Below are 27737 nucleotides of genomic sequence, written 5' to 3'. Positions count from 1 at the left end.
TGAACTGTATTTTGTAGATGGTTGTGTATAAAATGTTTTTATTGTGTGTTTATGAAGAGGACTTTTCATGATAAAATGTGTCAAGGCAACTGCTTGCCATGTACATGTAGTGGACTCATTAAGTGAACTCAGAAACAAGTAGTTGAATGTTGTAATCTAGCTTTTGAGCTCGTATAATTCATCCCTGAGTGAGTGAGTGAGAGTGTCTGTGATATATATAAGGTTTTACCATTTCATCACTGACAAGTTAATTGGAGATGAAGCACAAGTTATGAAACGACAGTGATGAAAAAGGAAATTTACTGTGTCTTATTCAAAGAGAGCATCCCAGAATTCACGTTGAGTGATTTAGGGAAACCTAGATGACTGGAAAGGGATTTGAACCATGAAGCTCCCAACTGCAATTTCAGTGTCACTCATCACCTGAATATGGACCTTCTGCATCCCGTTCTCATTCAAATATTTTTCCTTCCAATGCAAAATCAGTCATTTCATCTTTTAGAGCTTACGAAATTTCCAACTCGCAACAAACATGACATCTTTCTGATAAGAATTGTAAGAAAGATTGAAAACTAGTGAACTTATGCACTAATTTCACAGTCATCCAAGTTAACATCAGCGCAATCTGTCACTGCTCTTACTTTAAAATTAATTTTAAAACCAGCACCTAGACATTGATGAGGAGGAGATACCCAGAAGATGATATACTGATTTCATGTGAAGACCGTCCACTTTCTGTGGTGTAACTGACTCTACCATTCTAACTTATTGGCTGAGCTTACTTCTTTCAACCTAGCCATTTCAGGTAATGCATTGTGCTGATCAAATAAGCCTTTGCATTCACAACTGCTCACATCTCACTAGTGCACTGTTTTGCTAGAGACTAGATTCAGTGGCAATATTGCAACTGGCTTAAGAATGCTGTGGCTACGGAAAAAGTTCTCAATCCACTTGTTATTGTGAATCTTCTGATTCAAATCCCTTTATCATTGTCAATAATTTGTTATAGCATTTATCAGGGTATTTTGAAAAAGATTTTTGTGTGTAACTAGTTAGATTAACTGAAGAAAAAGTACAAAATGGTGTAGCTAGCATTTCTGTGGGACACTACTGTGCAAATGGTGTTAGAACTGCTGATAGCCTTGGGAGAACCAGCCACGACAAAACTGTTCCATCTAGTGAGCAAGGTGTATGAGACAAGCGAAATACCCTTAGACTTCAAAAGGTCTATAATTATTCCAATTCCAAAGAAAGCAGATGCTGACAGGTGTGAAAATTACTGAACTATCAGTTTAATAAGTCACAGTTGCAATATACTAACACGAATTCTTTACAGACAAATGGAAAAACTGGTAGAAGCTGACCTCGGGGAAGACAAGGTGGAATTCTGGATAAATGTAGGAACTTGTGAAGTCTACGACTTATCTTGGAAGATAGGTTAAGGAAAGGCAAATCTATGTTTATAGCATTTGTGTACTTAGAGAAAGCTTTTAACAATGTTAACTGGAATATATTCTCTTTCAAACTTTGAAGGTGGCAGGGGTCAGATGTAGGGAACAAAAGGCTATTTATAATTTGTACAGAAACCAGATGGTAGTTATAAGAGTCGTGGGGCATGGAAGGGAAGCAGTGGTTAGGAAGGAAGTGAGACAGGGTTGTAGCCTATCCCCGATGTTACTCAATCTGTATATTGAGTAAGCAGTAAAGGAAACAAAAGAAAAAAATGCAGTAGAAATTAAAATCCGTGGAGAAGAAGTCAAAACCTTGAGATTTGGGATGACATTGAAGTTGTGTCAGAGACAACAAAGGACTTGGAAGAACAGTTGAATGGAATGGACAGTGTCTTGAAAGGGGGATTTAAGATGAACATCAACAAAAGCAAAACGAGGATAATGGAATGTAATCGAATTAAATCAGGTGATGCTGAGGAAATTAGATTAGGAAATGAGACGCTTAAATCGGTAGGTGAGTTTTGCTACTTGGAGAAAAAAATAACTGATCATGGTTGAAGTAGGAAGGATATAAAATGTAGACTGACAATAGCAACGAAAGCATTTCTGAAGAAGAGAGATTTGTTAACATGGAGTGATTTAAATGTCAGGAAGTCTTTTCTGAAAGTATTTGTATGGGGTGTAGCCATGTATGGAAGTGAAGAATGTATGATAAATGGCGTAGACAAGAAGAGAATAGAAGCTTTTGAAATGTGGTGCTACAGAAGAATGATGAAGATTAGTTGGGTATACCACATAAGTAATGAGGAGGCACTGAGTGGAATTGAGAAGATGAATTTGTGGCACAGCTTGACCTAAAGAAGAGATCAGTTGGTAGGACACATTCTGAGGCATCAAGGGATCACCAATTTAATACTGTAGGAGTGTGGAGGGTAAAAATTGTAGATATAGACCAAGAGAAGAATACAGTAAGGAAATTTGGAAGTTACTCGGAGATGAAGAGGCTTGCACAGGATAGAATAGTAGGAGAGCTGCATCAAACCAGTCCATGGACTGAAGGCCTCAACGACTACACATGTAACACAACTTTAAAGATTAATCTTATGGATCTTTTATTCATGGTGATCAAGTTTCAGTTAACCCCCAGCCATCGTGATTTATGTTTTCTGTAGTTCCCGTGAAACACTTTTGACAGATGCCAGAACGAGTCCATCCAAAAAGTCATGACCATTTTCCGTCCCATCCTTGTACAACTGAGATAGTGTTCCTCGCTAATGACCTCAACATAAAGGTAATATGTAGTAGCCTTCCTTCTACTAAAATCTCTTTTTTAAACTTGAAGCTGGTTGTGTTGATTGTATTGGTCACATCAGGAATTGCCTGAAGTAGGGTCTACAATACATTATGACTGCAAAGAAGTGTAAAGAGTTAAAACTGACCAGAAAGTTATGAAAAGTGCATAGATACCTTACAACTTAACACCTGACAAGAAAAGTGAAAGCCCCAGATGTGGTTGGATGTCACTGTAACTTCATACACATACATACCGTCAACAGGCACGTAAATGATTAAAGCTGCAGTTCTCTCTGACAGGTAGAATGGCCACCAGAGTGCATTAGTGATGTTCCTGTACAGTGTTGTTACCACACCTGGTAGGGTATACAGGATGAATAACCTAAAAATTGCATCACAGACATTGCAGAAGTTGAAAGTGTGCAGTTTTTATGTAGTGGAATATTAATCAGAGGCTTGTATTGTTAGCCAATATACAGGGTGAAAAGTATTTAAACCCACAAACTCTTGGATGTTGTAGAGGACATCAAAACAAATATTTTTCCCTAATGTCATTTTTTTTCCTATGAGCATTATTAAAACCGGTGGAGGCTGTATTACGCTCCTCAGTTGTTACAGGCCGTATTATGATCTTCAGTTGTTAGAGAGCATATTGCGCTCTTCAGTTGTAGGCAGCTACTGTCCACCAGTGCAGTAGTGCATTGTCTCTGTTTACTAACGGTGCGATACACCTGGAGTGAGTACACTGATATGGTTGGTGCGTACTACGTAGCGCACTACAACATACGATCTGCACAGCAGGTTTATCAACAACAATATCCTAATCGCCCCCACATCATACAACCTTTGCTGCTCTGTATCAACGTCTGTGTGAGACCGGGTCATTTAGCAGATTACCTGGACAGGGACGCCATCGCACGGTATGAATGCTGCAATTTGAGAAAGCTGTCTTGCAACATGTGGAGCGGGATCCTTCAATCAGCACTCGTGGGATTGCACGTAACATGGGGACGAATCTGACGAATGTAAGAACAGTGCTTCGAGAGCAATTGTTACGTCCATTTCACTTACAGTGTGTCCACAACCTGGAACCAGTTGATTATCCACCCAGAACACAGTTTTCACAGTGGTACCTGGAACAGTGTGAAATGCATCCTACATTTCCATCCTCTGTTTACCGATGAAGCAACATTCGGGCGTGATGGAGTCTTCAACATGCACAATTCGGATGTTTGGAGTGAGGATAACCCGCATGCCACAATTACTAGCACTCATCAAGTGCAGTTCTTTGTTAATGTGTGGGTCGGTGTTGTTGGGGCCTGTTTAATTGGGCCGTATCTGCTACCTAGGCCATTAAACGGCAGGTACTATTAAAATTTTCTTGCCAGAGCATTGGCAGAATTGCTAGAAGACTTCCCTCTCCCTCCAAGACAACGCATGTGGTTCCAACATGACGGGGAGCTGGCACATTTCAGTCGTCATGTGCATCAATTCCTGGACCGATGGTTCCCAGAAACGTGGATTGGCAGAGATGGTCTTGTACCATGGCCTGCTCAATCCCCAGATATGTCCCCTCTGGACTTTTTCGTGTGGGGAGAGATGCACAACCTTGTGTACGCAACTCCTGATGCATCAGAAGAGGATCTGGTTCCCCTGATAGTAGCAGCAGCAGGAACAATTCAGGATACTCCTGAGATTTTTGCCTGTGTCAGACAGAACATGATCCGTTGGTGTAACCTTTGTTTACGTGTCAGAGGAGGCATTTTTGAAAATCTACTGTAATTGAAATTGGGTTGTGTTAATGTATTGTCTCTTGGTCATAAAAAAATTGAAAAGTGTTTTTTTGTTTAATTAATTTGCCACCATGGAAACCTTCCTCCACCAGTTTAAATACACCTCATAGGAAAAAATGACATTAGGGAAAAATATTTGTTTTGATGTCACTTACAACCTCCCAGAGTTTGTTGGTTTAAATACTTTTCACCCTGTCCAGATTGTAATAATACTTAGAAAATATATTTTTTTTTGCAAACATATACTTTTTTAAATGGAACAATACCTGTTGATATTAACAAACCAAAAGTAGGGTAAATTAGAATGTCAGTGGTGTTTGTTGGAGGATTGTAATGTGAGTAATTTTCAAGACATCGTATTTTGAAAGGTTCTCCCACTGACACTTGTGCAATACGTGTGGTAGCACACAATAAAGAACAACACAAGTGCATACACTAGTTACATGGGTTCTGACCAGTAACAAGACAACTGATCATCACAGGTTGTGTTCAAAATGACCAGTGGCTATGGCAATACGCGCTTCCAGTCTGATATGGAACGACTGCTGCACACGTGCTAACATTTCAGTGGAGATGTCCAAGCAAGCTCCAGTAATACGTCGTTGCATGTCATCAGGTGTAGTTGGTATGTCCTTGTAGACCATGTCTTTCAGCTTTCCTCACAGAAAAAGACTTAATGGCATCAAATCCAGGGAATGGGTCAGCCACAGTACAAGTCCTCTGTGTCCAATCCCACAATTTGGAAGAAATTTGTGAAGACATGCTGTAGTACTTTGTGTGTTATGGTCTGGACAGCCTGTCTTGTAGCATCCATGGAAGATGGTCTGTTAGGAGGCTGTGATACTTCTGCATGGTCAGTGTTCTGTCTGTGAAATTTTGGCCTAAGAACTGTCACTACACGTTTACACTCCATAGATGCTGACGTCCACCTGACAAACGGGGATTGTCAACTGATCAATAGTGAATGTTTACATGGTTTACCTGGCCATGATTGGTAAATGTGACTTCGTCACTAAACAAGAAACATGACACATCTGGAGTCTCATGTACAGTAGTTAACATGATTCTCATAATTATTTCCATGCAGCTCTCCATGGAGAGAGAAGTAAAAGGAATGGAAAATATGTCAATGGAGAATGCATAGGACCCTTGCCTGACTCGTGCCACTGCCTCATGTGACTGTGCAGGAGCTAATGTGCGGATCAACTGCAACATCAGCAAGAACATTGATTTTCCCCTCTTCTGTCATCATTTGTTTCCTTCTGTTATGCTGTCTGTGTGTTACACTACCACCGTCACATAACTGGTTGAAGAGGTTGATAAATAATTGCTGAGATATCGTGCCACATACATCGTACAAGAACAAACTGCATTCTTCCTACACTCTCCGTATATCATGAGCATGTCAGCTTTTTCTACATTGGTAAATCCCAGTACCTGCTCATGAACTACTGCTTGGTCTGCCACATACTGACTGACCGGCAAGTCGTAGTGCACTCAAGAATCACAGAAGCACAGTGTAAGCAAACATAATGACATCGTACCTAACGGCTATGCAGGTTGAATGGCATAAACAGGTGTCAGTGTGGAAACTCTTCAAAATATGATACCTCATTAATGACTTGCACTAGAACCCTGCAACAAATGGCTCTGGCATTGTAATTTACCCTACTTTTAATTTGTTAATGGTGATAGGCATTGTTCCATTTAAAAAGTGTAGTTTTGCAGTAAAAATGTACTTTCTATGTATTATTTCAATCTGTTGATTGGCCTGACTACTAATCCACTCTGTGCGAACTGCACATCAATATCACTTTCCATTTCTACAAATTTTCAGTGCAAGTTGTAGTTGATTCACCCTGTATAAGGGACATGAAGAGTGTCAGATATTGGGTGATCATTGTGAATGACATGGAGATGCTACCTACTCGTGTGAGGCAGCATTATCATAGCCTGACTGAGTTTGAAAGGGGGCTCTCCATTTGTCTGGCTGGTCAAATCATGCAATATCCAGATTTGTGGGTCAGGCATAACCATCATCAAGATTATGCAAAATGATATGTGACCACCACAAGGAAGGAACACCTGTGCTGTGCATCAGACACAGCCTAAACCCTTCACATCTGCACCTGCCATCCAGGAACAAGTAATGGACTTCCTTTAATATTCTGTATCATCCCACACCATTGGTCAGAGTAGGTAATTATTGTCCCATGCATAGTCTGTTGTTTAACACTGCAACACAAATGGTTGTGTTTGGAATGGTGCCATGACCAGGTATCATGGACTCCTGATGAATGATGTTGCTTTGTGATCGGCAATGATTTGTGGTTCTGCACTACCCCAGATGACCATCATTGATGAGTATGGTCATTACCTGGGGAGAGGTCCCATTCATCCAATGTTTTTTTTGAGAGGCACAGTAGTTTTACTAGCAGCATCATGATGTGGGAAGCCATCGGGTATGACTTCACGTCACAGCTGCTAGTAACAGAGAGAAATAATGTGGCACAATGATACATCATCTTAAAACTGCTGAACTGCTGGTCTACTTGACTGTTAACACTAGAGTTATAACTAAACTCCACAGACTACTGCATATTATGGAACAAAAGTTCTCTAAGTACAACCATAATTACAAACTCCATAAACTACTGAAATTATGTAACAGAAGTTTCTTTAAGTGCAACCGTAATGACCCTCATTTCCTGTTCCATATGCAAATGGTACACAAGAAGAAACACTGTAGGCAAGCCTCTGTATGAGCTTGAATTGCTTCGTCATTTCACGAGATACCTCTAGGTTTAAACAAACTCTTCCCAAAATGTGACACCCTGTTGTGGATTTCGTCTAGTCTCTTTTATTAATCTTATCTAGTGATGTTCCTGGAGTGACAAACAGTACTACAAATCAGCTGACTGAGGTTTTTTAAGCTGCTTCTTTCATGGATGAATTAAATTTCTTTTGGGTTCTTCCAGTGAACATGTCTGTTATCCTCTTACAGTTAGTTTTGTGTGTTTTTCACACTTTAAATCTGTCCAGCTGCATAATCTTATATGTATTTTTTGTTAGGATTATTTACATCACTTGCAGTGTATTATTCATTTATTGTGAAGAACAACTGCTAATCCTCTACTCCAGAAATGCCCAAGTTACTTTTATCTCTGATGATTTCACCTCATGTGGAGTTCACATCATGTGTGGAGTTCTAGCATCAGCCTGGTCATTATGTATAGGCTTCTTGATCTTAAAGATGAACAGAACGAGTGAAGTTTCACAAGACCGCTTTATCCAGAATCCATATTGATTCCTGATGAGGAGATTTTTCAGTCACTATGAAGGTCATAATACTCAAGCAGATAACGTTTTCCACAATTCTGCAGCAAATGTCTAATGTGTTTGCTTCAAAAGATTAACATGGGTTCCATCTTCATGTGACTACCATTCATTAACTGGTGTAGACAGTGTTAATTCAAGTGTGTGTGTGTGTGTGTGTGTGTGTGTGTGTGTGTGTGTGTGTGTGTGAGTAGCTTCCTTATTCTCAGAAGCTGTTGACTGACTGAGTTAGCTCATGTTAGCACACTGGACTCTCATTTTGGAGGAGTGGGATTCAGACTCCCACATGATCATTCACATTTATGTTTCCATGGCTTCCCAAAGTCAATTAATATGAATGCTGCTATTTCTTTTGAAAGGCTTTCTTCTTCTTCTTCTTCTTCTTCTTCTTCTTCTTCTTTTTTCCTTCCCCTCCTCATTTTTATCCAACCAGAACTTTGCTTCATCTCAAATATCCTTGTCATTGGCAGGACATCAAATACTAATTTTCCTTCCTTATTCATAGGTTGTGGTGTTCATTCATGAACACAGTCCATTTTTAGTTAGCTTTTGACAGTGATGTAATAGCATAAGCACTGTGTGCATTGAATGTTTACTTACCTCCATTGAGAACCACAGTACCTTACTTGACTGTTTGTAGCAAAGCTAAAACATTGCCATTCGTCATGTTGCTATATAAGTACCTTCTGCTGATGACTGTTTATAGTTGTAAGACACTTTAGTCAGAAGTAAACCAAAGACTCATGAGGAATGTCTTCATTCCATGTAAATGTTAAGACTGTGCTATAACTGATAGATGTGCAAGTTTCTCACTGTTTCAGACTACTGTTTTTTTTTTATCAATTGATAGTCATATTTGCACTTAAATGTATTTAATGTTTGTGTTTTGATGACTGTCTGTGTGTGCAGTGGGTTGGTCCACGTCAGGTAATACCAGAGAGGTCATCCTTGCTTGGCACTGTCTTAAACATGTTATCTTCAACAAAAATTATTCATGCTGAGAATGCACAACGGGGCACACAACTGAAATTGTTGCTGACGTTGGAAGGGGGTCATAAAGCAGTATTCAAGCCTCAGTGGTAGGTAAGCTAGATACCCACTCCTAGTATTTAAAGTTATACAGTATAAACTGATACTTTACCAGTAGAATGCTGCAGCTTCTGCAAGAGTCATGTAATTATCTGTTACTCTTTAATGTCTTCAGTCACACTGTGTTCTATTATTAACAGTTATTAATAGTATAGTGCTGACCAAAAATTTTACAAATTGGGCAGTTTGGCAAACAGTCACTTTTCTTGACCTATAAATAATCTCAAAACGTGGATAGTATTTGTTATCTATGTTATCAGTATGAAACAGTGGTGCAATACCATATTCATGTTGTTGGAAAGGCATTTATATGTATGTTGCAGCTATCCTGCTTTAGGTTTCTTGAATTATCTCCTTGTTTGCCATCATAAATTGGTATGCTGGAATGGTTCTCTAAGTGAAGCTGTGGCTAACATCCGAGATCCTTATTTTGCTGACCTACTGCTCTGTCTCTTTTGATGAAATGTTATATCATAGGACAGAACAGTTTGGCATAAACTTCTCTGTAAACAGCACACTTATCACATTTTGATTGTGTATTGTTTCTGCAGTCTAAGAAGAGAGAACTTCAAGTTGTATTTCTCTGAAGCAGGAAACAGATATTGTTCTCTGTTGACACAAATAAATACAGATGTACTTTTTCATGTTATTGTCAAAAAATGTAAAAATTATATCCTGAATATGCATACTTAGTATAGTTATGCCATACTTTGCCACAGTCTATTGCTTAAGATAACTGCAGATGTAAATGTGGCAGAAGAGATAGTATTAAGCTATGAAGGATGCAAGGATGATTTGATTTATATGTTCTTTGTCATTACCAATATTTATCATTTGTCAAAAAAAATGTGTTTGGTTTGAAGTTCATAATCAGCTGGAAATTGCCATGACTGCTGTCAAACGAATGGCAGCTGCTGTGAATCGGTGTGCTGGCAGAGCTCCTGAGATTCGTGATCTGTGATACTGGTACCAGAGGTACCTCAAGTATTATCCTCTCCCATGGATCCTGTCTCCTCTGTAGAAAGTAGGGATCTGTCATTACTCATCCATGTGACTGAGAGTGGCGTATCAGTGGTAGATCTAGGTGTCCTGTACGGGGTGGACGGGGACCAGGGAGGACTCGGGGTGTTGTACCGATCCTCCTAACCAACAAGTTTGAGGTGCTGTCTTTCACCGAAACTGAGCAAGTGGGACACACTTCACCTGTTTAAGGAAAACCTGTATTTTTTTTTTCAGTGTTAATAAGAGGCAAACACAAAAAGGTAGGGGTCTATTAATCACCGGCAGTTCAAATGTATGGTGAATAATGGTACCCCTCGGGGAAATTGCAGCAAGGTACAGGAAAGGAAACCAGATGCACTCAGTGTGTATGGCTGGGGGCCTCATTCACATGTTGAAGAGGCTATTCCAGCAGCCATTGAGGGGACAGGGTGCAACTAACTATGGATTGTGGCATATGTTGGAACAAATGCCTTTTGTCTGGGCTCTGAGGTCCTGCTTGGTTAATTTCAGTGACTGACAGAGAAAGTTGGGAAGACCAGCCTTGTGCAAGGAGTTTCAATGAAGCTCATGATTTGCAGCACTGTCCCCAAAACTGATTGCGGCCCTTTAGTTCAGAATCAAGTGAAATGACTGAGCCAGAGACATTGAAGGTTCTATGACAAGATAGGCTGCAACTTCTTTGACTTGCGCCACAGAGTTGAGAACTGTAGGGTCCCCCTAAATGGGTCAAGTTTGCACTACTCATCAGAAGCTGCCACTCATGTGGCTCACTGTGTGTAAGGTGCACATGAGGGTCTTCTTTTAAGATCAGATGACTCTACATCCAATCTAGATAATGACAGCTGTGGGGAAACCCAGAAATATCAGTTTAAGATGAGAGAAATCCATTCGCAACAAGGTGCCAGAATTTGAAGCACTCATGAAAAGCAGTGATGCTCACATAATACTAGGTACAGAAAGCTTGTTGAAACCTGAAATTGATAGCACTGAGATTTTTGGTACAACTTTCATTGTATATCTTAAGGATAGGCAGATGGGAAATGGAGGTGGTGTATTTGTCGCAGTAGACAAGAAACTCAAATCCACCAAGATAGAAATTGAAGCTGCACAATGAGATTGTTTGGGCAAGACTCAGTATGGGGGGTGGGCACAAAATGATGATTAGATTCTTCTTTCTCCCACCAGACTCATCTCCTAATGTAACGGGAAACTTCAGAAAAAATCGCAGTTCACTCATACGTAAGTTCGCCAATCATACTGTAATCATTGGTGGAGACTTAAATCCTCAAACAGTTACCTGGGAAAATTACAGTTTTGTTAGTGGTGGGTATGATAAGACATTGTGGGAAACATTACTAAATGCCTTCTCTGAAAACTACCTAGAAAAGATACTTATGAACCCCACTCACGATGGAAATGTATGTCAGTTCTAATGGCAGCAAATAGACCTGACCTCTTTAGAGGAAACCCAGGCAAATTGCCCCAGTGTAATACTCGCACCATTGAATAAAACGGAATGTCATTTGGCTATGGCCTCCCATTGGGTAGACCAATCATCTGGTGCAAGTCTTGCTTGTTGACACCATTTCAGTGACTTGTGTGTTGATGAGGATGATAAGATGATGATGAAGACAACACAACACCCAGTCCCCAAATGGAGAAAATATCTGACCCAGCTGGGAATTGAACCTAGGCCCCTTGCATAGCATTCCGCCGTGCTGACCATTGAGCTATCAAGGCAGACCTTGTGCCACTGAAAAGATGAATGGAAAAGGTATTAGTGGCAATGGTGTTGAGAAATAGCTGAAATTATTAAAACTGAACAAAGCTCCAGAACTTGATAGAATTCCTGTCAGATTCTATACTGAATTTGGGGTTGAGTTAACCCCTCCTCTAACTATAATCTGTCGTAGATTCCTCAGCCAAAAAAAACATGCCCAGTTCTTGGAAAAAAACCATAGGTCACACTCGTCCACGAGAAGGGTAGTAGAAGAGATCGACAAAACTGTGCTCCGATATCCTTGACATCAATTTGTTGTAGAACCTTAGAACATATTCTGAGCTCAAACATAATGAGTTATCTTGAACAGGATGACTTCACCCATGTCAACCAGCATGGATTCTATAGATGCTGATCATGTGAAACCTAACTCGCACCACATAACGTATTGGAAGTTTTGGATTAAGGCAGTCAGGTACATGCAGTATTTCTTGATTTTGGAAAAGCATCTGACTCAATACCACACCTAATCTTATTGTCAGAAGTATGATCACATGGGGTATCAATCGAACTTTGTGACTGGATTGAGGACTTTTGGTGTGGAAGACATGGGATGTTATCTTGGATGGAGAGTCATCGTCAGATGTAGAAGTAACTTCGGGTGTACCCCAGAGAAGTGTGTTGGGGCCCTTGCTGTTCATGTTGTATATTAATGACTTTGCAGACAATATTGGTAGTAACTCAGACTTTGCATATGATGTAGTTATCTATAATGAAGTACTATCTGAAAGAAGCCGCATAAATATTCAGTCAGATCTTGATAAGTTTTCAAAGTGGTGCAAAGATTGGCAACTTGCTTTAAATGTCCAGAAATGTAAAATTGTGCACTTCACAAAATGAAAAAAAGTAGTATCCTTTGACTATAATATCAATGAGTTGCTCCTGGAATCGGCCACCTCATACAAATACTTGGATGTAGTACTTGTAGGGATATAGAATGGAATGTTCGTATAGGCTCTGTTCTAGATAAGGCAAGTGGTAGACTTCAGTTTATTGGTAAAATATGGGAAAAGTGCAATCAGTCTACGAAGGGGATTGCTTACAAATCACTCATGTGTCCAGTTCTAAAATATTACTCCAATGTGTGGGACTAACAGGAGATATTGAATGTATACAAAAAAGAACAGAATGAATGGCCACAGGTTTGTTTAATCCATGGGAGAGTGTCACCGAGATATTGAAGGAACTGAACGGGAAGATTCTTGAAGATGGATTGCATAGTATAGATGTAGATGTAGACTATTATAATACTAGGACCAAAAATATGTAAATAGTGGTAAATGTTATTACATAAGTCAAATACATGGGTACAATTGTATTCAACAGCTGCCAGGCTCTAATAATGCCTTTTGGTAAAAAGAAGGAGATTAAATGTGAAATAAAGAACTTTCTGTTGTGCAACTCTGTCTACTCAAATGAAAATGTTCGCAAGGACACGTAAAATTTATGCAATAGATTACAGTATAATCAGTATTACCATCTAAGTCATTCTATTGTATTTCATCAGGATATTCATATTTGATTTCTTTCCACGTTCTTGAAATATGGTTCAAGAAGTGTAATGTAAATTTCTATAAAATAACAAGAACAACACAGAGAAGACATGGCAGAATGAGTAGTGTGAAGAAGTACTAGAACAAAGAGCTCAAAAATGGATGAAATGATGTTAGAAAAAAGAACATGTAGAACAATTCAGACAACAAAGAAAAGAACTTTCAAAACGTAATGTGGAAAATCAAAAGATACTTTGAAAAATCTCAGCTTATGGAAATAAAAGAAAATTTCAGCAGAAATAATAGCAGGAATTTTTACCAAACTTTTAAACATGTAAGGCTGTCAAGCTCTGAGTATTTGTTTCAAAGATGAAAAAGGCAAAATTTGGTTAAATGACAAAGAAAATGGTAAAGTATTAGCTGAATTTATTGACAGGCTCATAAACTGCCCAGTTTCAACAGTTAACTTAAAATTTTAGGCAATCCCAAAAAGTCTCAAGGAAGATTCCCCACAAACAGACCAGAAATTCATGAAGCCTTAGCAAGTGGTGCAGATTCCATTATAGTAGAATTATTGAAATGGTCAGAACCAAAGATTATAAGAGATCTCTACACACCTTTTGAGAGCATTTGGAAAATTGAGAAGATTCCAGAAGAGAGGAAAATAGCATTAATCCACATGTTACATAAAAAGGGAGGGAAACAAAACATTAAAAATTACAGAGTAGTGCTTGAGAATGGCACTTGGTAAAAATGATTGATGGTAATCCTCTGTATTAGCTTCAATTGTACACATTTTCTCATCGTGGTCATTTCACAAAATATATGTGAAAGGAAGTAATATGTTGTCTGACTCTTCCCAGAAACGGTGGAGTTAGAAATTTTCTCTTGCCTTGAGATGACTGGGTGTTTGTGTTGTCCTCATCATTTCATCATCATTCATGAATGTGACAAGTTCGGACTGAACAAAGGTTGGGAATTTGTACAGGCACTGATAACTGTGCAGTTGAGTATCCCAAAACCCAATCATCATCATCATCATCTTATTCTTCTTGGAAAGTACTCTCTCAAAATTTCTATAGTGAACCTCTCAGTGACGGACAACACCTCTCTTTCAGCATCTGCCACTGGAGTTTATTGAGCTTGTGTAATGCTCTCTCACAACCAAATGATCCCATGACTAAATGCACAGTTTTTCATTGAACCTTTTCTTTTGTTCTACCCATCCTACATGGTAAGGGTTCCAGATTGATGAACAGTACTGAAGAATCTATTAAAGAAGGGCCTTATAAGCCGCTTCTTTCATGTATGAGTTAAATTTCCTTAAGATACTTCCTGTGTGCCTCAGTCTGGCACCTGCTTTTTCTACTATTTGTTTCATGTGGTCATTCCACTTAAGCTAACTTTGGATAGTTACTCCTAGATATTATACAGTAGATACTGTTTGCAGAAATTTGTTATCAATTATATAGTTGTACAGTAGTGGATTTCTTCTGGCTATGTACGAGTGTTGACTGAAAAGTAATGCCTCCACCTTCGTAACTCTTCAACAGTTGGCAGCATTGGTATGTGGCAGGTACTGGCTTGTTCCATAGCCTCTTCTCTGCAGCTCCAGTTTGTGGGGAGCCTTGGGGTTGAATGGTTGTGTTGTTAAAGTATGGAACCCTATGCAGATGGTCAGTCAATGTGATTTAAGCAACATACATTCATTGAATTCTTGGCAGCAAATGGTGTCACCCCAAAGGAGATTCATCAGAACGAAAGCAGTTTATGGTGATTGTGTTGATGTGAGTACTATGCATCGTTGGACGAGTAAGTTTAAAGATGTTGAGGCGGGAACATCTGACCTGCGTGACAAACAAAAAAAAAGTTGGGCATCCTGTGACAGCATCCATCGAGTTCACAAGCAAAATGTTCACAGATTGATTCAGGAGAACCATTGTATCACTCAGAGAGAAACTGCAAGCACAATCGGTGTTTCACAAGAACGTGTGTGTCACATTATTGCTTTGCTTGGCTATCAGATCATCTGTGCACAATGGGTTCCCACACACTTCATGTGCCACCACAGCAGAAATTCAGAGACTGAACCTTACCACCGTAGTGCATCCTCCACACAGTCCAGATTTAGCACCGTCTGACTTCCATCTGTTCCCAATAATAAAGGACCATCTGTGGGGACATCATTATGCTTCTGATGAAGGCATTGAGAGAACTGTGAGACTGTGGTTTTGGAAACAAAGTGTCGACTTCTTCGTAACAGCTTCATAAAATTTGTTCATCGTTAGCAGAAATGTATCCAATTGGCTGGTGATTATATGGAAAAATTAAACATCATATTCTAAGGATTATTTCTGTGTTTGATTTATTAAAATATTCCCATCTAAACCCAGTTAACGAAGGTGGAGGCATTACTTTTTGTTCAACCCTTGAATGTGCAATGTGTTACATTTATTCATGTTAAAGGTCTACTGTCAGAGCATGCACTACTATTCATCAGTCCTCTGTAGACCATTCTGCAAACTGATACTGTCTTCTGGCATTGCTGCTTTCGTATAAGCAGTAAACTATGTCACCACATATATTATTACCATTTATTAATTTACATATTGTATGACACACACAAAGCATATACAAAAATAAGGAACAAAATCAATGACGGAAATGTAATTAAAAAGCTGAGGTGAGTTTTCATTACTGCCAGAGACAATACGCTTGAGTGTCTGGTTTTGATTCCACAGTTAAAGGATGGTGATTGTTAATTACACTATTTTACTGCTGAAGCAGCGCAGTGTCTGTGGTTTATGCGTACTCATGTGTTTAGCCCATAGTGGATGAGGTAGATCAAATTCTGGAGGGTTTAGCATTTTATTTTTTGCTTGGATGTTACTGTGGAGGTTCTTCTGTGGTCCACTCCTCATTCCATTTGCGTACAAGGCTGAAGGTGTTTGCAGACTCAATGAGATATCTAGTTATTGGAGAATTTTTTTGCATTATTGTGGGATATAAGGTGCCTCGGCTAAAGATGCCAGCATGAATTGGGCAGTATTTTTCAGTGTTCTCATAAAGAAGCATAATGTTTTCTGAGGTGTGTTAAAGCAATATTGCAGAGGGTTGTTAGTGGAGTGGAGTGTGAGAGATTACTTCAGCTATGTGTCTCATCAGATGTCTTCTTTTTTTTCATTTCATTGATTGACAAATATGTGCTTCAAACAATTTTAAAGAACTAAGATGATACTGTCAATGCCAAATTTCAGTTGGTGCTCCTTTAATTTTATGAAACAATTTTATGATTATCAGCTTACTGTTACCACTATCTATTAGTTTTACAACATAGGTCACAGTCTACAAAACTTCAAGGAGTCAATCTGATTAAATGAGTGACAATTTAGAATAACTATTTAAGTGATCTGAATACTAACAGTTGACTACATGGTTTTCAAATTAGATATGTCAAATCTAAAACAAACAATTATTAACTGCATATAAATTATACACTGGACAGTAATACAGCTTGTGAAAGATGTTGATATTTCATGCATAGATGGTACTGGTGGATAACTGTTCTTATCGGAGCACAAAATATGTGAATATGTTCCTGTTAATTTAAAAGGCTCTGACTGATAAGTGGGGTACCAGTTGCCTCATCTGCCTTCCTTAGCACCTCTAAAAAATTTTCCCAAAAATTTTGGCATTAGAACATATTCGTTCTGTTTTTAACATACAGCTCGTGTCAGACTTCCACAAACTCCCCTAACTGTAACTCACGCATGCTCACTAATCCATTGCTGTGTCACTCATTCCCATCCTCTCCCAGATGCCCTTTCTCACACACTCGTTCAGCCCAACTCATTGTCATTATCTCTTTGTGTCTCTCTGTCATTGTCTCCTACGTCACAGCCACAGTCCCGTTCATTCTATCCTACTACTACAGTTGCCTCTCATTGTTGCTGTCTCTCTCTTGCTCTCCCTTACCACTAATACCTCATTCTTTCATTCCTACTGCTGCTGTCTCTTCTCTCTGTCACTGTCTCTCTCTCATTGTTGTCATTGTCATAGACTCTTTTTATCTTTGTCTTTATCTCCCCCTCTTCCCCCTGGCCCTGTCTCCTACACTCTTTTCTTAGCACTGTTCTGCCATTGTCAACTATGTCCCCCATTCCCCAGTCTCTCTCTCTCTCTCTCTCTCTCTCACTCACTCACTCACTCACACACACACACACACACACACACACACACACACACACACACACACACACACACACGCACGATGTGCTCGATCAGGTTCAGATTTGGTGAGTTGGGGGTCAGCACATGAATTGGAACTGCCCGCTATGATCCTTGAACCACTCCATCATGCCCCCAAGCCTTATGACATGGCACATTATCTTGTTGAAAAATGGCACTGCCCCTGGAAATGTGTTTATCATGAAGGTGTGTACGTGATCTGCAAGCAGTGTATTCTACTCTGTGGTCATCATAGAGCCTTGCATGAGCTGCTCTGGACCCATGGATGCTCATATGAATGTCCCTAAAAGCATAATGGATTTCCCGCCAGCTTGCCTCCATACTGCAGTACAGGTGTCAAGGAGCAGCTTCCCTGGAAGACAATGAATTTGTACTCTCCTATATCGTTCCAGGCAAATGCCGGGATGGTTCCTTTGAAAGGGCATGGCCGACTTCCTTCCCCGTCCTTCCCTAATCCAATGAGACCGATGACCTCGCTGTCTGGTCTCCTTCCACAAACAACCCAACCCAACCCCCTTTGTATCTCAGAAGTGAGTAAAGATAAGAAGAAAATGATGAGGGTTGTTTGAGATCATGATCTTGGGAATACATTGTAAAAATTATAGGCATTTGCTGTCCGTAGCAGTTTCGGAATTTGTGTTTGGGTGTTGGTACTTCTAAAAACAAGTTTTTTGGGTGTTTCTCAAAAATGGATAAAGATTTTTGAAAACGGGAAGATGGCTCTTCTACATAAATGCCTAGAGAATATACCATTCAAGTTTGAGCAGTTTGTTGTGATTATTTCTTTCTTAGATTTTGCTTTGTACCAGGTTTTACATGTAGAAGTAGGATAACTTTGAACCTCTGTATCTTGAATATGGGTAAAGATGTCAAGAAAATTTTCAAGGTTGTTGGAGATTGACACCTTAGGAATATATCATAAAAATTTCAGCTATTTGCTGTGCATAGCCACCTTGGAACTTTGGCTGGGTTTTGGTCCACTAGTGAAGGTGAAAGTATAGTAAACATTTGTTTTGGGGGAATTTTCTGAGCAACCACCCATGTCATGTCCACCATAGACCACATCAAATGCAAAAAGAACTAACTGACTTTCTCCATTTGCCTGATCAGGAGATAGGGTGATATTCAGACTCTGACTCTGTATTATAGGATAGTGACACTAAGACAATCCTTCTGTTGGGTAAACAAATGGACCCTAGCCCAAGGATTGTGTAAAACACTTGACTCTGTCTTTTTATCACCAATAGAACACAAGGTATGAGCACTGGAAAATCTCGTTTTTATACACGTCGTTTTGGAATATATTAGGTACGCACACTGTCACACGCATACCAATACAGGTTAGACGCATAAAGAAAAAAAATGAGTAAGAAAGAAAAATATTGAAGCTTCCTGGCAGATTAAAACTGTGTGCCAGACTAAGACTCAAACTCGGGACCTTTGTCTTTCGCGGGCAAGTGCTCTACCATCTGAGCTACCCAAGCACAACTTGCGCCCCGTCCTCACAGCTTTACTTCTGCCTGCACCCTGTCTCCTACCTTCCAAACTTCACAGAAGCTGGCAGAAGTAGAGCTGTGACTGTGGAGCATGAGTCATGCTTGGGTAGCTCAGATGACAGAGCACTTGCCCATGAAAGGCAAAGGTCCCGAGTTCGAGTCTCAGTCCGGCATGCAGTTTTAATCTGTCAGGAAGTTTCATATCAGTGCACACTCTGCTGCAGAGTGAAAATTTCATTCTGGAAGAAAAATATTACGTTTTAAGCTGTGATGCCAGAGCATGTGGATCTATGCTACCTGACTACATTTCAGTTACACTTGATGGTTCCCAAACCAGCCAGCCTCATTGTGGTGTTGAATTGCATGTCACTCCTACAGAGTGTACCATATGTAGTACATCTGTCCCCAATGTGGTTGGTTGTGCTTCCAACGACATGACAGTTAGTTTGGTTCAAATAACTCTGAGCACTATGGGACTTAACATCTGAGGTCATCAGTCCCCTAGAACTTAGAACTACTTAAACCTAACTAACCTAAGGACATCACACACATCCATGCCCAAGGCAGGATTCGAACCTGCAACCGTAGCAGTCGCGCGGTTCCGGACTGAAGCGCCTATAACAGTTAATTTGCACAGGATGTTTTTTGATGCTCTACTTTTAACTCTAGTGTAGGAATGATGACCACATTATGCTAGAGATCTGTCCAGTGTGACACCCAAAATATTTAGGATGACCATTAAACTTTCCATATTTAACACATTATAACATGGAAATAATTACTGTACAAGAACCAATTGATGTCCAGAGTATGGGTTGCATGGTTTCCATGCAACACAGTGCCACCGTTGAGTTTCAACTATGACTATTAGGGGCCGTGATCAGTCATCATGATTCATAGTTTCACACACCTGACCAATTGCAGTGCACTTGTTGACATGTCAACATGAGCTTGGACAAAAGGAGCAGTGCATTATTGGTGAAGCTATATCATCAAAACAACAGTAATGCTGCAGCTGCACTTTGAGAATATCACTGACTGAAAGGATTAAGGAAAGGTCCTCTTTCTCCACCTGCTGTGCAGAGCATGATGAAGACATTTGAATCAACTGGAGAACTGGGAAACACTCCGGGAAGAGGCCAATGTTACGATAGGTGTTTCGAACCAATCTCAGATGGTATCTGTAAAAGATCGCTATCGTACAGCAGGTTGCACCACAGGACGCACAATGACATTTTCACTTCGCTCTCCACTTTGTTACAAGTGAAGTTGACGGGGGCTGATCCTGGACTATTGTATGGACAGCCGAAGCTCAATTTTCTCTGACAGGTGAGGTAAACACACAGAATTGCTGAGTGTGGGGATCTTCACCTCTAGTCACTGTGCATGTAGTTCCTCTGTGAGGTGAATGTGTCAGTGTATGGTATGGGTTCACAGTTACATTCATCATTGGCCCATTCTTTTGGACATGTTGGCACTCAAGGACCAAAGACGTGCAGTGTGACTGGCCAGCGTTAGTGGGATATGCTTCGCCAGCATGTCATAGCCACACTACAGGAGACAGACACATTGAACTTAACAGTTTTCATGCAAGGTGGGGCCTCACCACACATCTCTCGTGAAGTTCACCTGCTTCTCTGAAACACATTTGGAAGCGATCAAATTATCAGCCTATCTTTTCCAAATGCTTGGCTGGCACGTTCTTCTGATCTCACTCCCTGTGATTTCTGATTGTGGGGCTACCTGAAGACAGGGTATACCAGGGGAACATTCACACGTGTTGATCTGAAGTGCAGCATATCGAGAGGTAGCCAGCATAGCTACGGACATGCTTCGTTCTGCTGTGCAGAATGCATTCCTGTCCTTTCTGACACTTCTGGATGCTGGTAGGTACCATAATGAGCCCATTTTGTAGCAGTAATGGTACCGATATGTAATGGTGTGATGTACTGTAGCAGCACATAAGTGTTTCAATTTAATTGGTTCTGCATTATTTCTCCTCCCCCATGTCCGTGACATTAATGCTACCAAGTTTGGTACTTGTATGGCAATTAGTTTCTGTGTTATAACATGTTAAATAAGGAAAGTTTAATTATAACCACCTGTTATGTAGCATAAATTTCTGTTTGTGGGACATCTACATTTGTTCTGCAACATGTTCACAGTAAACAAATCTGCCACAGTTGTAAAATACTTATATTGACCGGGATCTTACATGACAATCACTGTACACTACCACGGTTTCAGGGTCTTAGCCCCATCATCTAGTGTGTCTGAAATCTAATGTAAAACAATAGTTGTGACCTACACCTTTAAACAATTAAACATTTGAAAATTAAAATTTAGAAACAAAATAATCAAATAAAATGATTAAAAATAGCTTATCTAGCAGTAACAGAATGTCATCATAGCATCCAAAACTGTGGCTACAAAGAACCCCAGCTTTCAAGTGCAGCCTGGGGAAATGCCTCTGGTCCCAAAAATGCCACTGGGAATGCATTTGCTCTACAAAAATAAAACCAACGCAGGACATTAAGTGGAAGGACTTTGGTGCAGCACATGACTTCCACATAATACCCTAGGGTGACTTTATTTTTGTATACTGCATGCATTCCCAGTGGCAATTTTGGAAGAAGGGGCATTTTCCCAGACCACAATTGAAAGTTGGGATACATGGGATGCTGTTATACTGTCAATCTATGGTAGATGTTTGTCTACTAGGTGTTTGGGCATGGACATGATGTCCTGCTACTGCTAGGTAAACTTCTTTGAGTCACTTTATCTGATTTCTTAGATTCTAAATTTTTTTTTTTTTACATTTTTAATTGTGTAAATTGGTTTACTTTAGATTTCAGATTCACCTGATAATGGGGCTAAGACCCCGAAACTGCGGTAGTGTATTGCGACTTCTGTCATGTAAGACCTCAGTCAATAAAAGCATTTTACATCTGTGGTGGATTCGTTTACCAAGAATATATAGCGCAAACGCTTCTGTGTGAAACTGGAATGTCTCATGTTTGCAACCATGGGAGTCCTGTGCAGTTAAGAACACAGGTAGAAGGGAGATTGCAGCAGAAAAAGACACTAACCACATGTTGCTGCAGTCTGGAGCAATTCTGTTTGCTCCACATGTAACTGAACGTCCTTTGAAGATTCAGTGATTATTTCCTCTTTAGTGCATGTGTGTTCATTCCCCAGCAATTTGTCACAGATGATAGTAGATCTGCTGCTGCCTGTTATTGCTCAAAAGCTCACAAACTGTTTCTGTGAAATAGATTAGACTGCAAAACAATATGGGCACCATGTTGATAGACTGCTTCTGTACAATTATTATTACAGTCTCATCGAGCTAATATGGGCATAGGTGAAATTTTATATTGCAGAGATAAACAGAATGTTTAAAATTGCAGACATTGATAGTCTCATGCAGGTAGCAAATGAAAACGTCACAATGTCTGTGTGAGCAGACTGCTACGACATACAAGTCCAAGATTAATAATGATAAATTATTGTGGATTCTGTGATTGGAACTGCCATCATAAATCTTTGAAAATCATTTTTATTGAATGGTAAAAATAATGATGTGAATTTATTGTCTTGAATATGAATTTATCAGCTTGCAACTTGATAAGTACTAAACTAAATTACTGTCCTGTAAAGGTATGCCTTGTTTATGCAGGTGTTTAGTCCATGGCTACACTGCAAAATATTAGTGGCTAAAGGTCCATCTTTGGAACAGTGATCACCATTTCTGATTTCATAAAATGAGCACGTAAAAGACTACTTATACTCAACTGCTTACTAAGGTTCATTTGAATATGTAAAGCACAAGTAAATGATCAATACACAACATTGTTTCTCAACACATTGCTAAAGATTACTACCTTGAGTTACATATAGTTTTTTTATTTGTACTTTTGCTCAGATGCATTTCAATGTCATTAAACAGTAATCAGTGAATCATTTATTACATAGTTCTTCATTTGTTGTTTACAAGACTCACCATTTTCACTGGTACTGGCACACTTTGCTGCTGGAATTTTCCATCAGCAATTTTTGTTCAACCAAGCTGTTTTTAGAATTCTATCTCATTGCTATCATATTTGGTCGTCCATGTGTTCCAAAGTTTCCATGATCAAAATGATTTCAGAGTGTGCTGTTCTTGTTACTATCAGTAATGATTATGTTGTGGCAGACAACTGCAGTGTCTAAAAAAGCAGTAGTACATTATTTACGAGGTCTGCAGTACTCCCATTGCAATGACAAAAATCTTACCAATACCGTTATCACTTTGTTGCACATGTGTGCATGTACCCTATGCAGCTGTCGACATTGTGTCAAAATAATAGCACACAAAAGGCGAACTGGTGACATCAAAAGCTATTCTCCTTCACTCTCTGTGCAGAATGTGTCACTCACCTGTCTTCTTACCTTTACACTGCTCCAGTATATGAAGAGTGCCATAGGTTTCCATAGACATAAACAGATTTGCAGTGCAGTTTGTCACTTTACGGGAGACTGCTTGTCTCATTGTTAAGAGAAATGTGCTTCATTTGGTTACTATTACATCTTAAATATTAAAATAATGATACTAGAAAGTTCTGGGTGCAACACAAATAATAGGATAAAGGTAACCATTCACTATATAGTTGAGTTATTGGGCAGTCACTACTTATAGATTTTTATCTTATTTCTCTTATTTCAGTATGTGTATATGAAAAATTTTAAGTTTGTAGTGTGAGTTTTGTAACAAGTGGAAGAAGTATAGTGAAGTGCCGGTGAGGGAACTGGTGTGGGCATCACAAAGAGCTGCAGGATACATTGAAGAAAAAGACTGATGGAGTGGCATAATTGTAGGAAGCTGCTGTCAGTAAATAGGTAGGCAGGAGAGAGTTGGGTTGGAAATGTGGAAACTGGCAGTTGGAAGGCAGACTTTTAGAAAGAGAACATACTTTGTAGTTTAGAAACAATGAAGACGAAACAAACTTTCATTTTTGTTTACTATCCTAGGAGAGAGAGTCACTGGATTCGGGGTAAAAAAAATCAGCTGCTAAGTGGTATTGATGTTACGAACCATGGTGGTGGATATATTAGATGCAGAGTAGCAAGTTGACATGGTTTTCAACCCAAATACAGAGCTCAGCCACAGGATAGAAAACTTAAGAGAGTGGGTGTCACCACCTATAGCCCAAAGCTGAATATACTGAGTGAGGTGATGCAATATTAAGATAATGGTCTTTCATTTGGCGGGCAGTGTTTCAAATCCCTGTCAGGCCACCAGATTTAGCATTTCCATGATTATCCTAAACTGCTTAAGGTGAATCCCAGTATAGTTCCTTTGAAAATGACATGTCTTATTTCCTTCCCCAGTCTGCTTTTGTGCTCTATCGCTAATCGCTCTGTCATCGATGGTATATTAAACCTAATATTCCTTCCTTCTTTTATCTGAATATGATGAAAAGTGTATGGTTAGTTGACCTTCCAAGTAGTAGTGTAATTACTGATATTGGGCTAAATCTGTTGTAGCTACACTTCATTGTCAAAGTGGGATGTTGAAAACAAACAATAAGGTGCCATTGATGTCATTGTATCAGCAGCACTACTCTTAACCATACATCAGGCATGCATATCTGTCAGCACAATTATTAAAGTGGTTACAATTCTATTTCAGAAAAAACGTTTACTCAGACATACAAAAGCTCAGCTTCTAGAAATTGTTGTAGAATATTCCTAGTCTGTGGCAGTCTTGTTCTGAGACTAAGTCAGATTAGTGCACAATAGAGTTCTCTGTCCATCGTAGGCAATGTCGGCAGTAGCAGATACACTTTGTTCTGGTTAGCTGCATGACTCGAGTTTTAGCAGCGACTGTGACTGGAACTTAGTAGCACACTTTCAAAGACACTCTGCAGGTACACATTACCAGAGAAGCCACAGGGCATGACTTATATCCTAGCATATGGTGATACTTAGCTCTGCACTACTCGTTCCACATGATGCATGCTATGAAACATAGGCCCACTCTGTTTGAAGTTGCTGGCAAACTCTTGTTGGCTAGATGCATAAACTGTCCCATTCATACTCCGTTGCTGGAGGAAAGTATGGTTTGCCGGGGTTGCAGCTAGGGGTTACATCATCCCCCTCCCCAAGGGTGAGATCTGAAGTATCTTCTTCTTCTTCTTCTTCTTCTTCTGCTGCTGCTGCTGCTGCTGCTGCTGCGGGCAGATGAGATCCACCTCTTTGCTAATTTCCACAACTGCTGGGCTACAATTCCATAGGTTATGGTGGGGTGTCAGTGCTGGTTATCGGTGGAAATTCCATGACTCCTCCATCCGCCTTGAAGGTTGGCATGTTGCCCCATCTGGAAATGAAAAAGGTTAGTAGCCTCTGGAAAGGAATGGATATCATGTTGTGGTTGGAGCTGGTCCATATGCTTACAGCAGGTACCACCATCTTCAGTCATTTTTAACTAGACCTACATCTCGTTCCCAGTTTACATACCACAGTCTCCAGGTATCATACTTTGTTCCTGTTACACACACACATGAATATATTATTTCGCTGAAAATTCCATTTTTGACTTCCAGACACTCTGCCAATGGTTGCTGCAGGCTACAAGGTGCTGTTAGGGAAAGTAGAGTTCTCATCTTCCTTCTGTGAAACACTTCAATTGGGGATGTGTCCTTATGAGGAATGCTTCGGTATGAAATGAGGAACATTCTCAGACCATCATTCCTTCCTTTTAATTTGTTGCCGAGTTCCCTTATATTTGCTTTAAAAGTCCTGACAAAAAAATTCAACATCACCATTGGAGATTCAGGATGTGATCGTGCACCACAAAGATGGTGGATTTGTTAGCTATACAGAACTCACTGCATGTGTCTGCTTCAGTACTTGAATTGTTTGTGGTGCCCCTGTGAGAGGAGAGAGGAGGAGATAGACAGAGAAATGGAGGAGAAGGAGGTGGATAGAGAGAGGGGAGAGAAGGTGATTAGGACTTTATCCAACTTTCATACATATTTAGCAACTGTGAAGCATTTGCTGGGTCTTTTACATTTGTAGAAGGCAAATGGTCTATTAATGGCCATTTCTGGCCTTATCCGTCAAACAACAGTTGAAGATTGTGTTCATCAAATCAATGCATGAATAGTACTTGTCTATACCTAATTTTGCCATTATATCTTGAGCTCTCAAGATTGTATCACACAACTGTAGCTTCCCGTTTGGTTTTTCCCCTGTGACTTAAGGAATGACCCCTCAACTGTTCAGCATGGGTTCAGTTATTCGATTTATTTCTTACCTATCTAATTCTTGCTTGACTTTTTCATTCTGAGTTTTGTCCTTCAAGATTATATGCATCAGATAATCTTTGATGCTTCCTGGGGTTCCACAAAAAGTTTGTATTTCTTATGGAGATTTTCCCATTCCTCTTTTTCATCCATTTTGTGAATTTGATTTGCTGAATCCTGCACTGTAAACTTGAGTTTCCCAAATAGTTTGAGACCTATGATGTTATCAACCGTTGGAGACTGTGCCACACAAGTATGGTTGCTTGTACTGTGAAATATCATAATGTGCACTTACTGCACAGTGTCCTTTTATTGGAATTTATTGATCACTATAGCTTGGAAGTTTACCCTTGAATTTGCTTAACGGAGGTGATCCAATAATTTGGAAGAACCAATATCTACATGTTGCACACTATTCCCTTTTATTCCAACATCTACAATTAGTGCTTTAGCACAACTTGATACTACTTTGTATATCCTATTTTCGAATTCTTCATTATCATCTTCAGTGTCTTCCCTGTATGTATTATATTTGGCATTTCTACATTGTTTTTCTATGGAGACTTATGCCTGTGCCCCATTTTATGACAGTGTAAACATTTTGCATCTTTGATATGGATCAGGACTACAATATTGAGTGCGACCTGGTAAAAATAGCATCTGCAATGAACCATACAAATTTTGGCTTGGTTCCTGTTTTCTTGCATTATGATCGGCCCCAATTGAACAGCTCTGGCAGAAGGGTCAATATGGAGCTAGATCAGCTGCTTGGGGCAGCTACTTTGTCAGGCATAGGTTTGGTTCTTGTTGATGGTATTGGTAGGTGGGACTTCACAAGGCATGGTCTGCATCTCAATAGGAAAGGGAAGGGTAAACTGGCTGTGATGATAACAAAATCTTTAAAGAGGGGCACTGAAACTCATGGGAGTATTTTTTTAGGCTAAGATCAGTGTCCAGTCATCCTACGTTGATTGAAATTAAGCTTAATGAGAAGTTCAGACACACAGGTACTAGAGATGTGAAAATATCAGAAGATTCTCATAACAGTACAGTGAAAAATAATGTTAGTATGTTACAAAATTCACATAAAAGCACAGTGTAAAATAATGTCAACATATTGCATCAGAATATCAGGGGATTAAAAAACAAATTAGATGAGCTTCTTGTTTGTTTAGAAGATTTAGAAACTGAGGGTGGAATAGATGTACTATGCCTGTTTGAACATAATATAGTCACAGGTATGTAAATGGTAAATGTAGGTGGATATAAGCTTTCAGCACATGTAAGTAGACACACGATGGAGAGAGGATTTGCCATATGTGTTAAAATCTGTCATAGTGTGAAAAATTTGGAATCAAAAAAAATTTTTTGGGTAGAGCAACATATAGAAGCATGTGCATGTGAGCTTAAACTAAATAATGACACTTCTATAATTGTAGCCATGTGTAGGTCCCCATTGGGAAATTTTCA

The 27737-nt window shown here is 39.6% G+C and overlaps 1 protein-coding gene across 4 annotated transcripts in view; it reads left to right on the top strand.

Annotated features, from left to right (window-relative positions):
• The window catches only part of LOC126298567 (glycosaminoglycan xylosylkinase), a 110250-nt gene that overhangs the window by 5150 nt on the left and 77363 nt on the right, over window positions 1–27737 (top strand). For all 4 annotated transcript variants that reach the window (XM_049989932.1, XM_049989934.1, XM_049989931.1 and 1 more), the window contains one exon: window positions 8783–8952. In XM_049989932.1, coding sequence (XP_049845889.1) covers window positions 8783–8952 — 170 coding nt within the window. The remainder of the gene's footprint in view (window positions 1–8782; window positions 8953–27737) is intronic.

Source organism: Schistocerca gregaria, chromosome X, assembly GCF_023897955.1.
Source record: "Schistocerca gregaria isolate iqSchGreg1 chromosome X, iqSchGreg1.2, whole genome shotgun sequence".
NCBI classification, from domain to species: domain Eukaryota; kingdom Metazoa; phylum Arthropoda; class Insecta; order Orthoptera; family Acrididae; genus Schistocerca; species Schistocerca gregaria.
The sequence above is the reverse complement of the archived record's forward strand: the minus strand, read 5'-3'. Positions and strand labels throughout refer to the sequence as shown.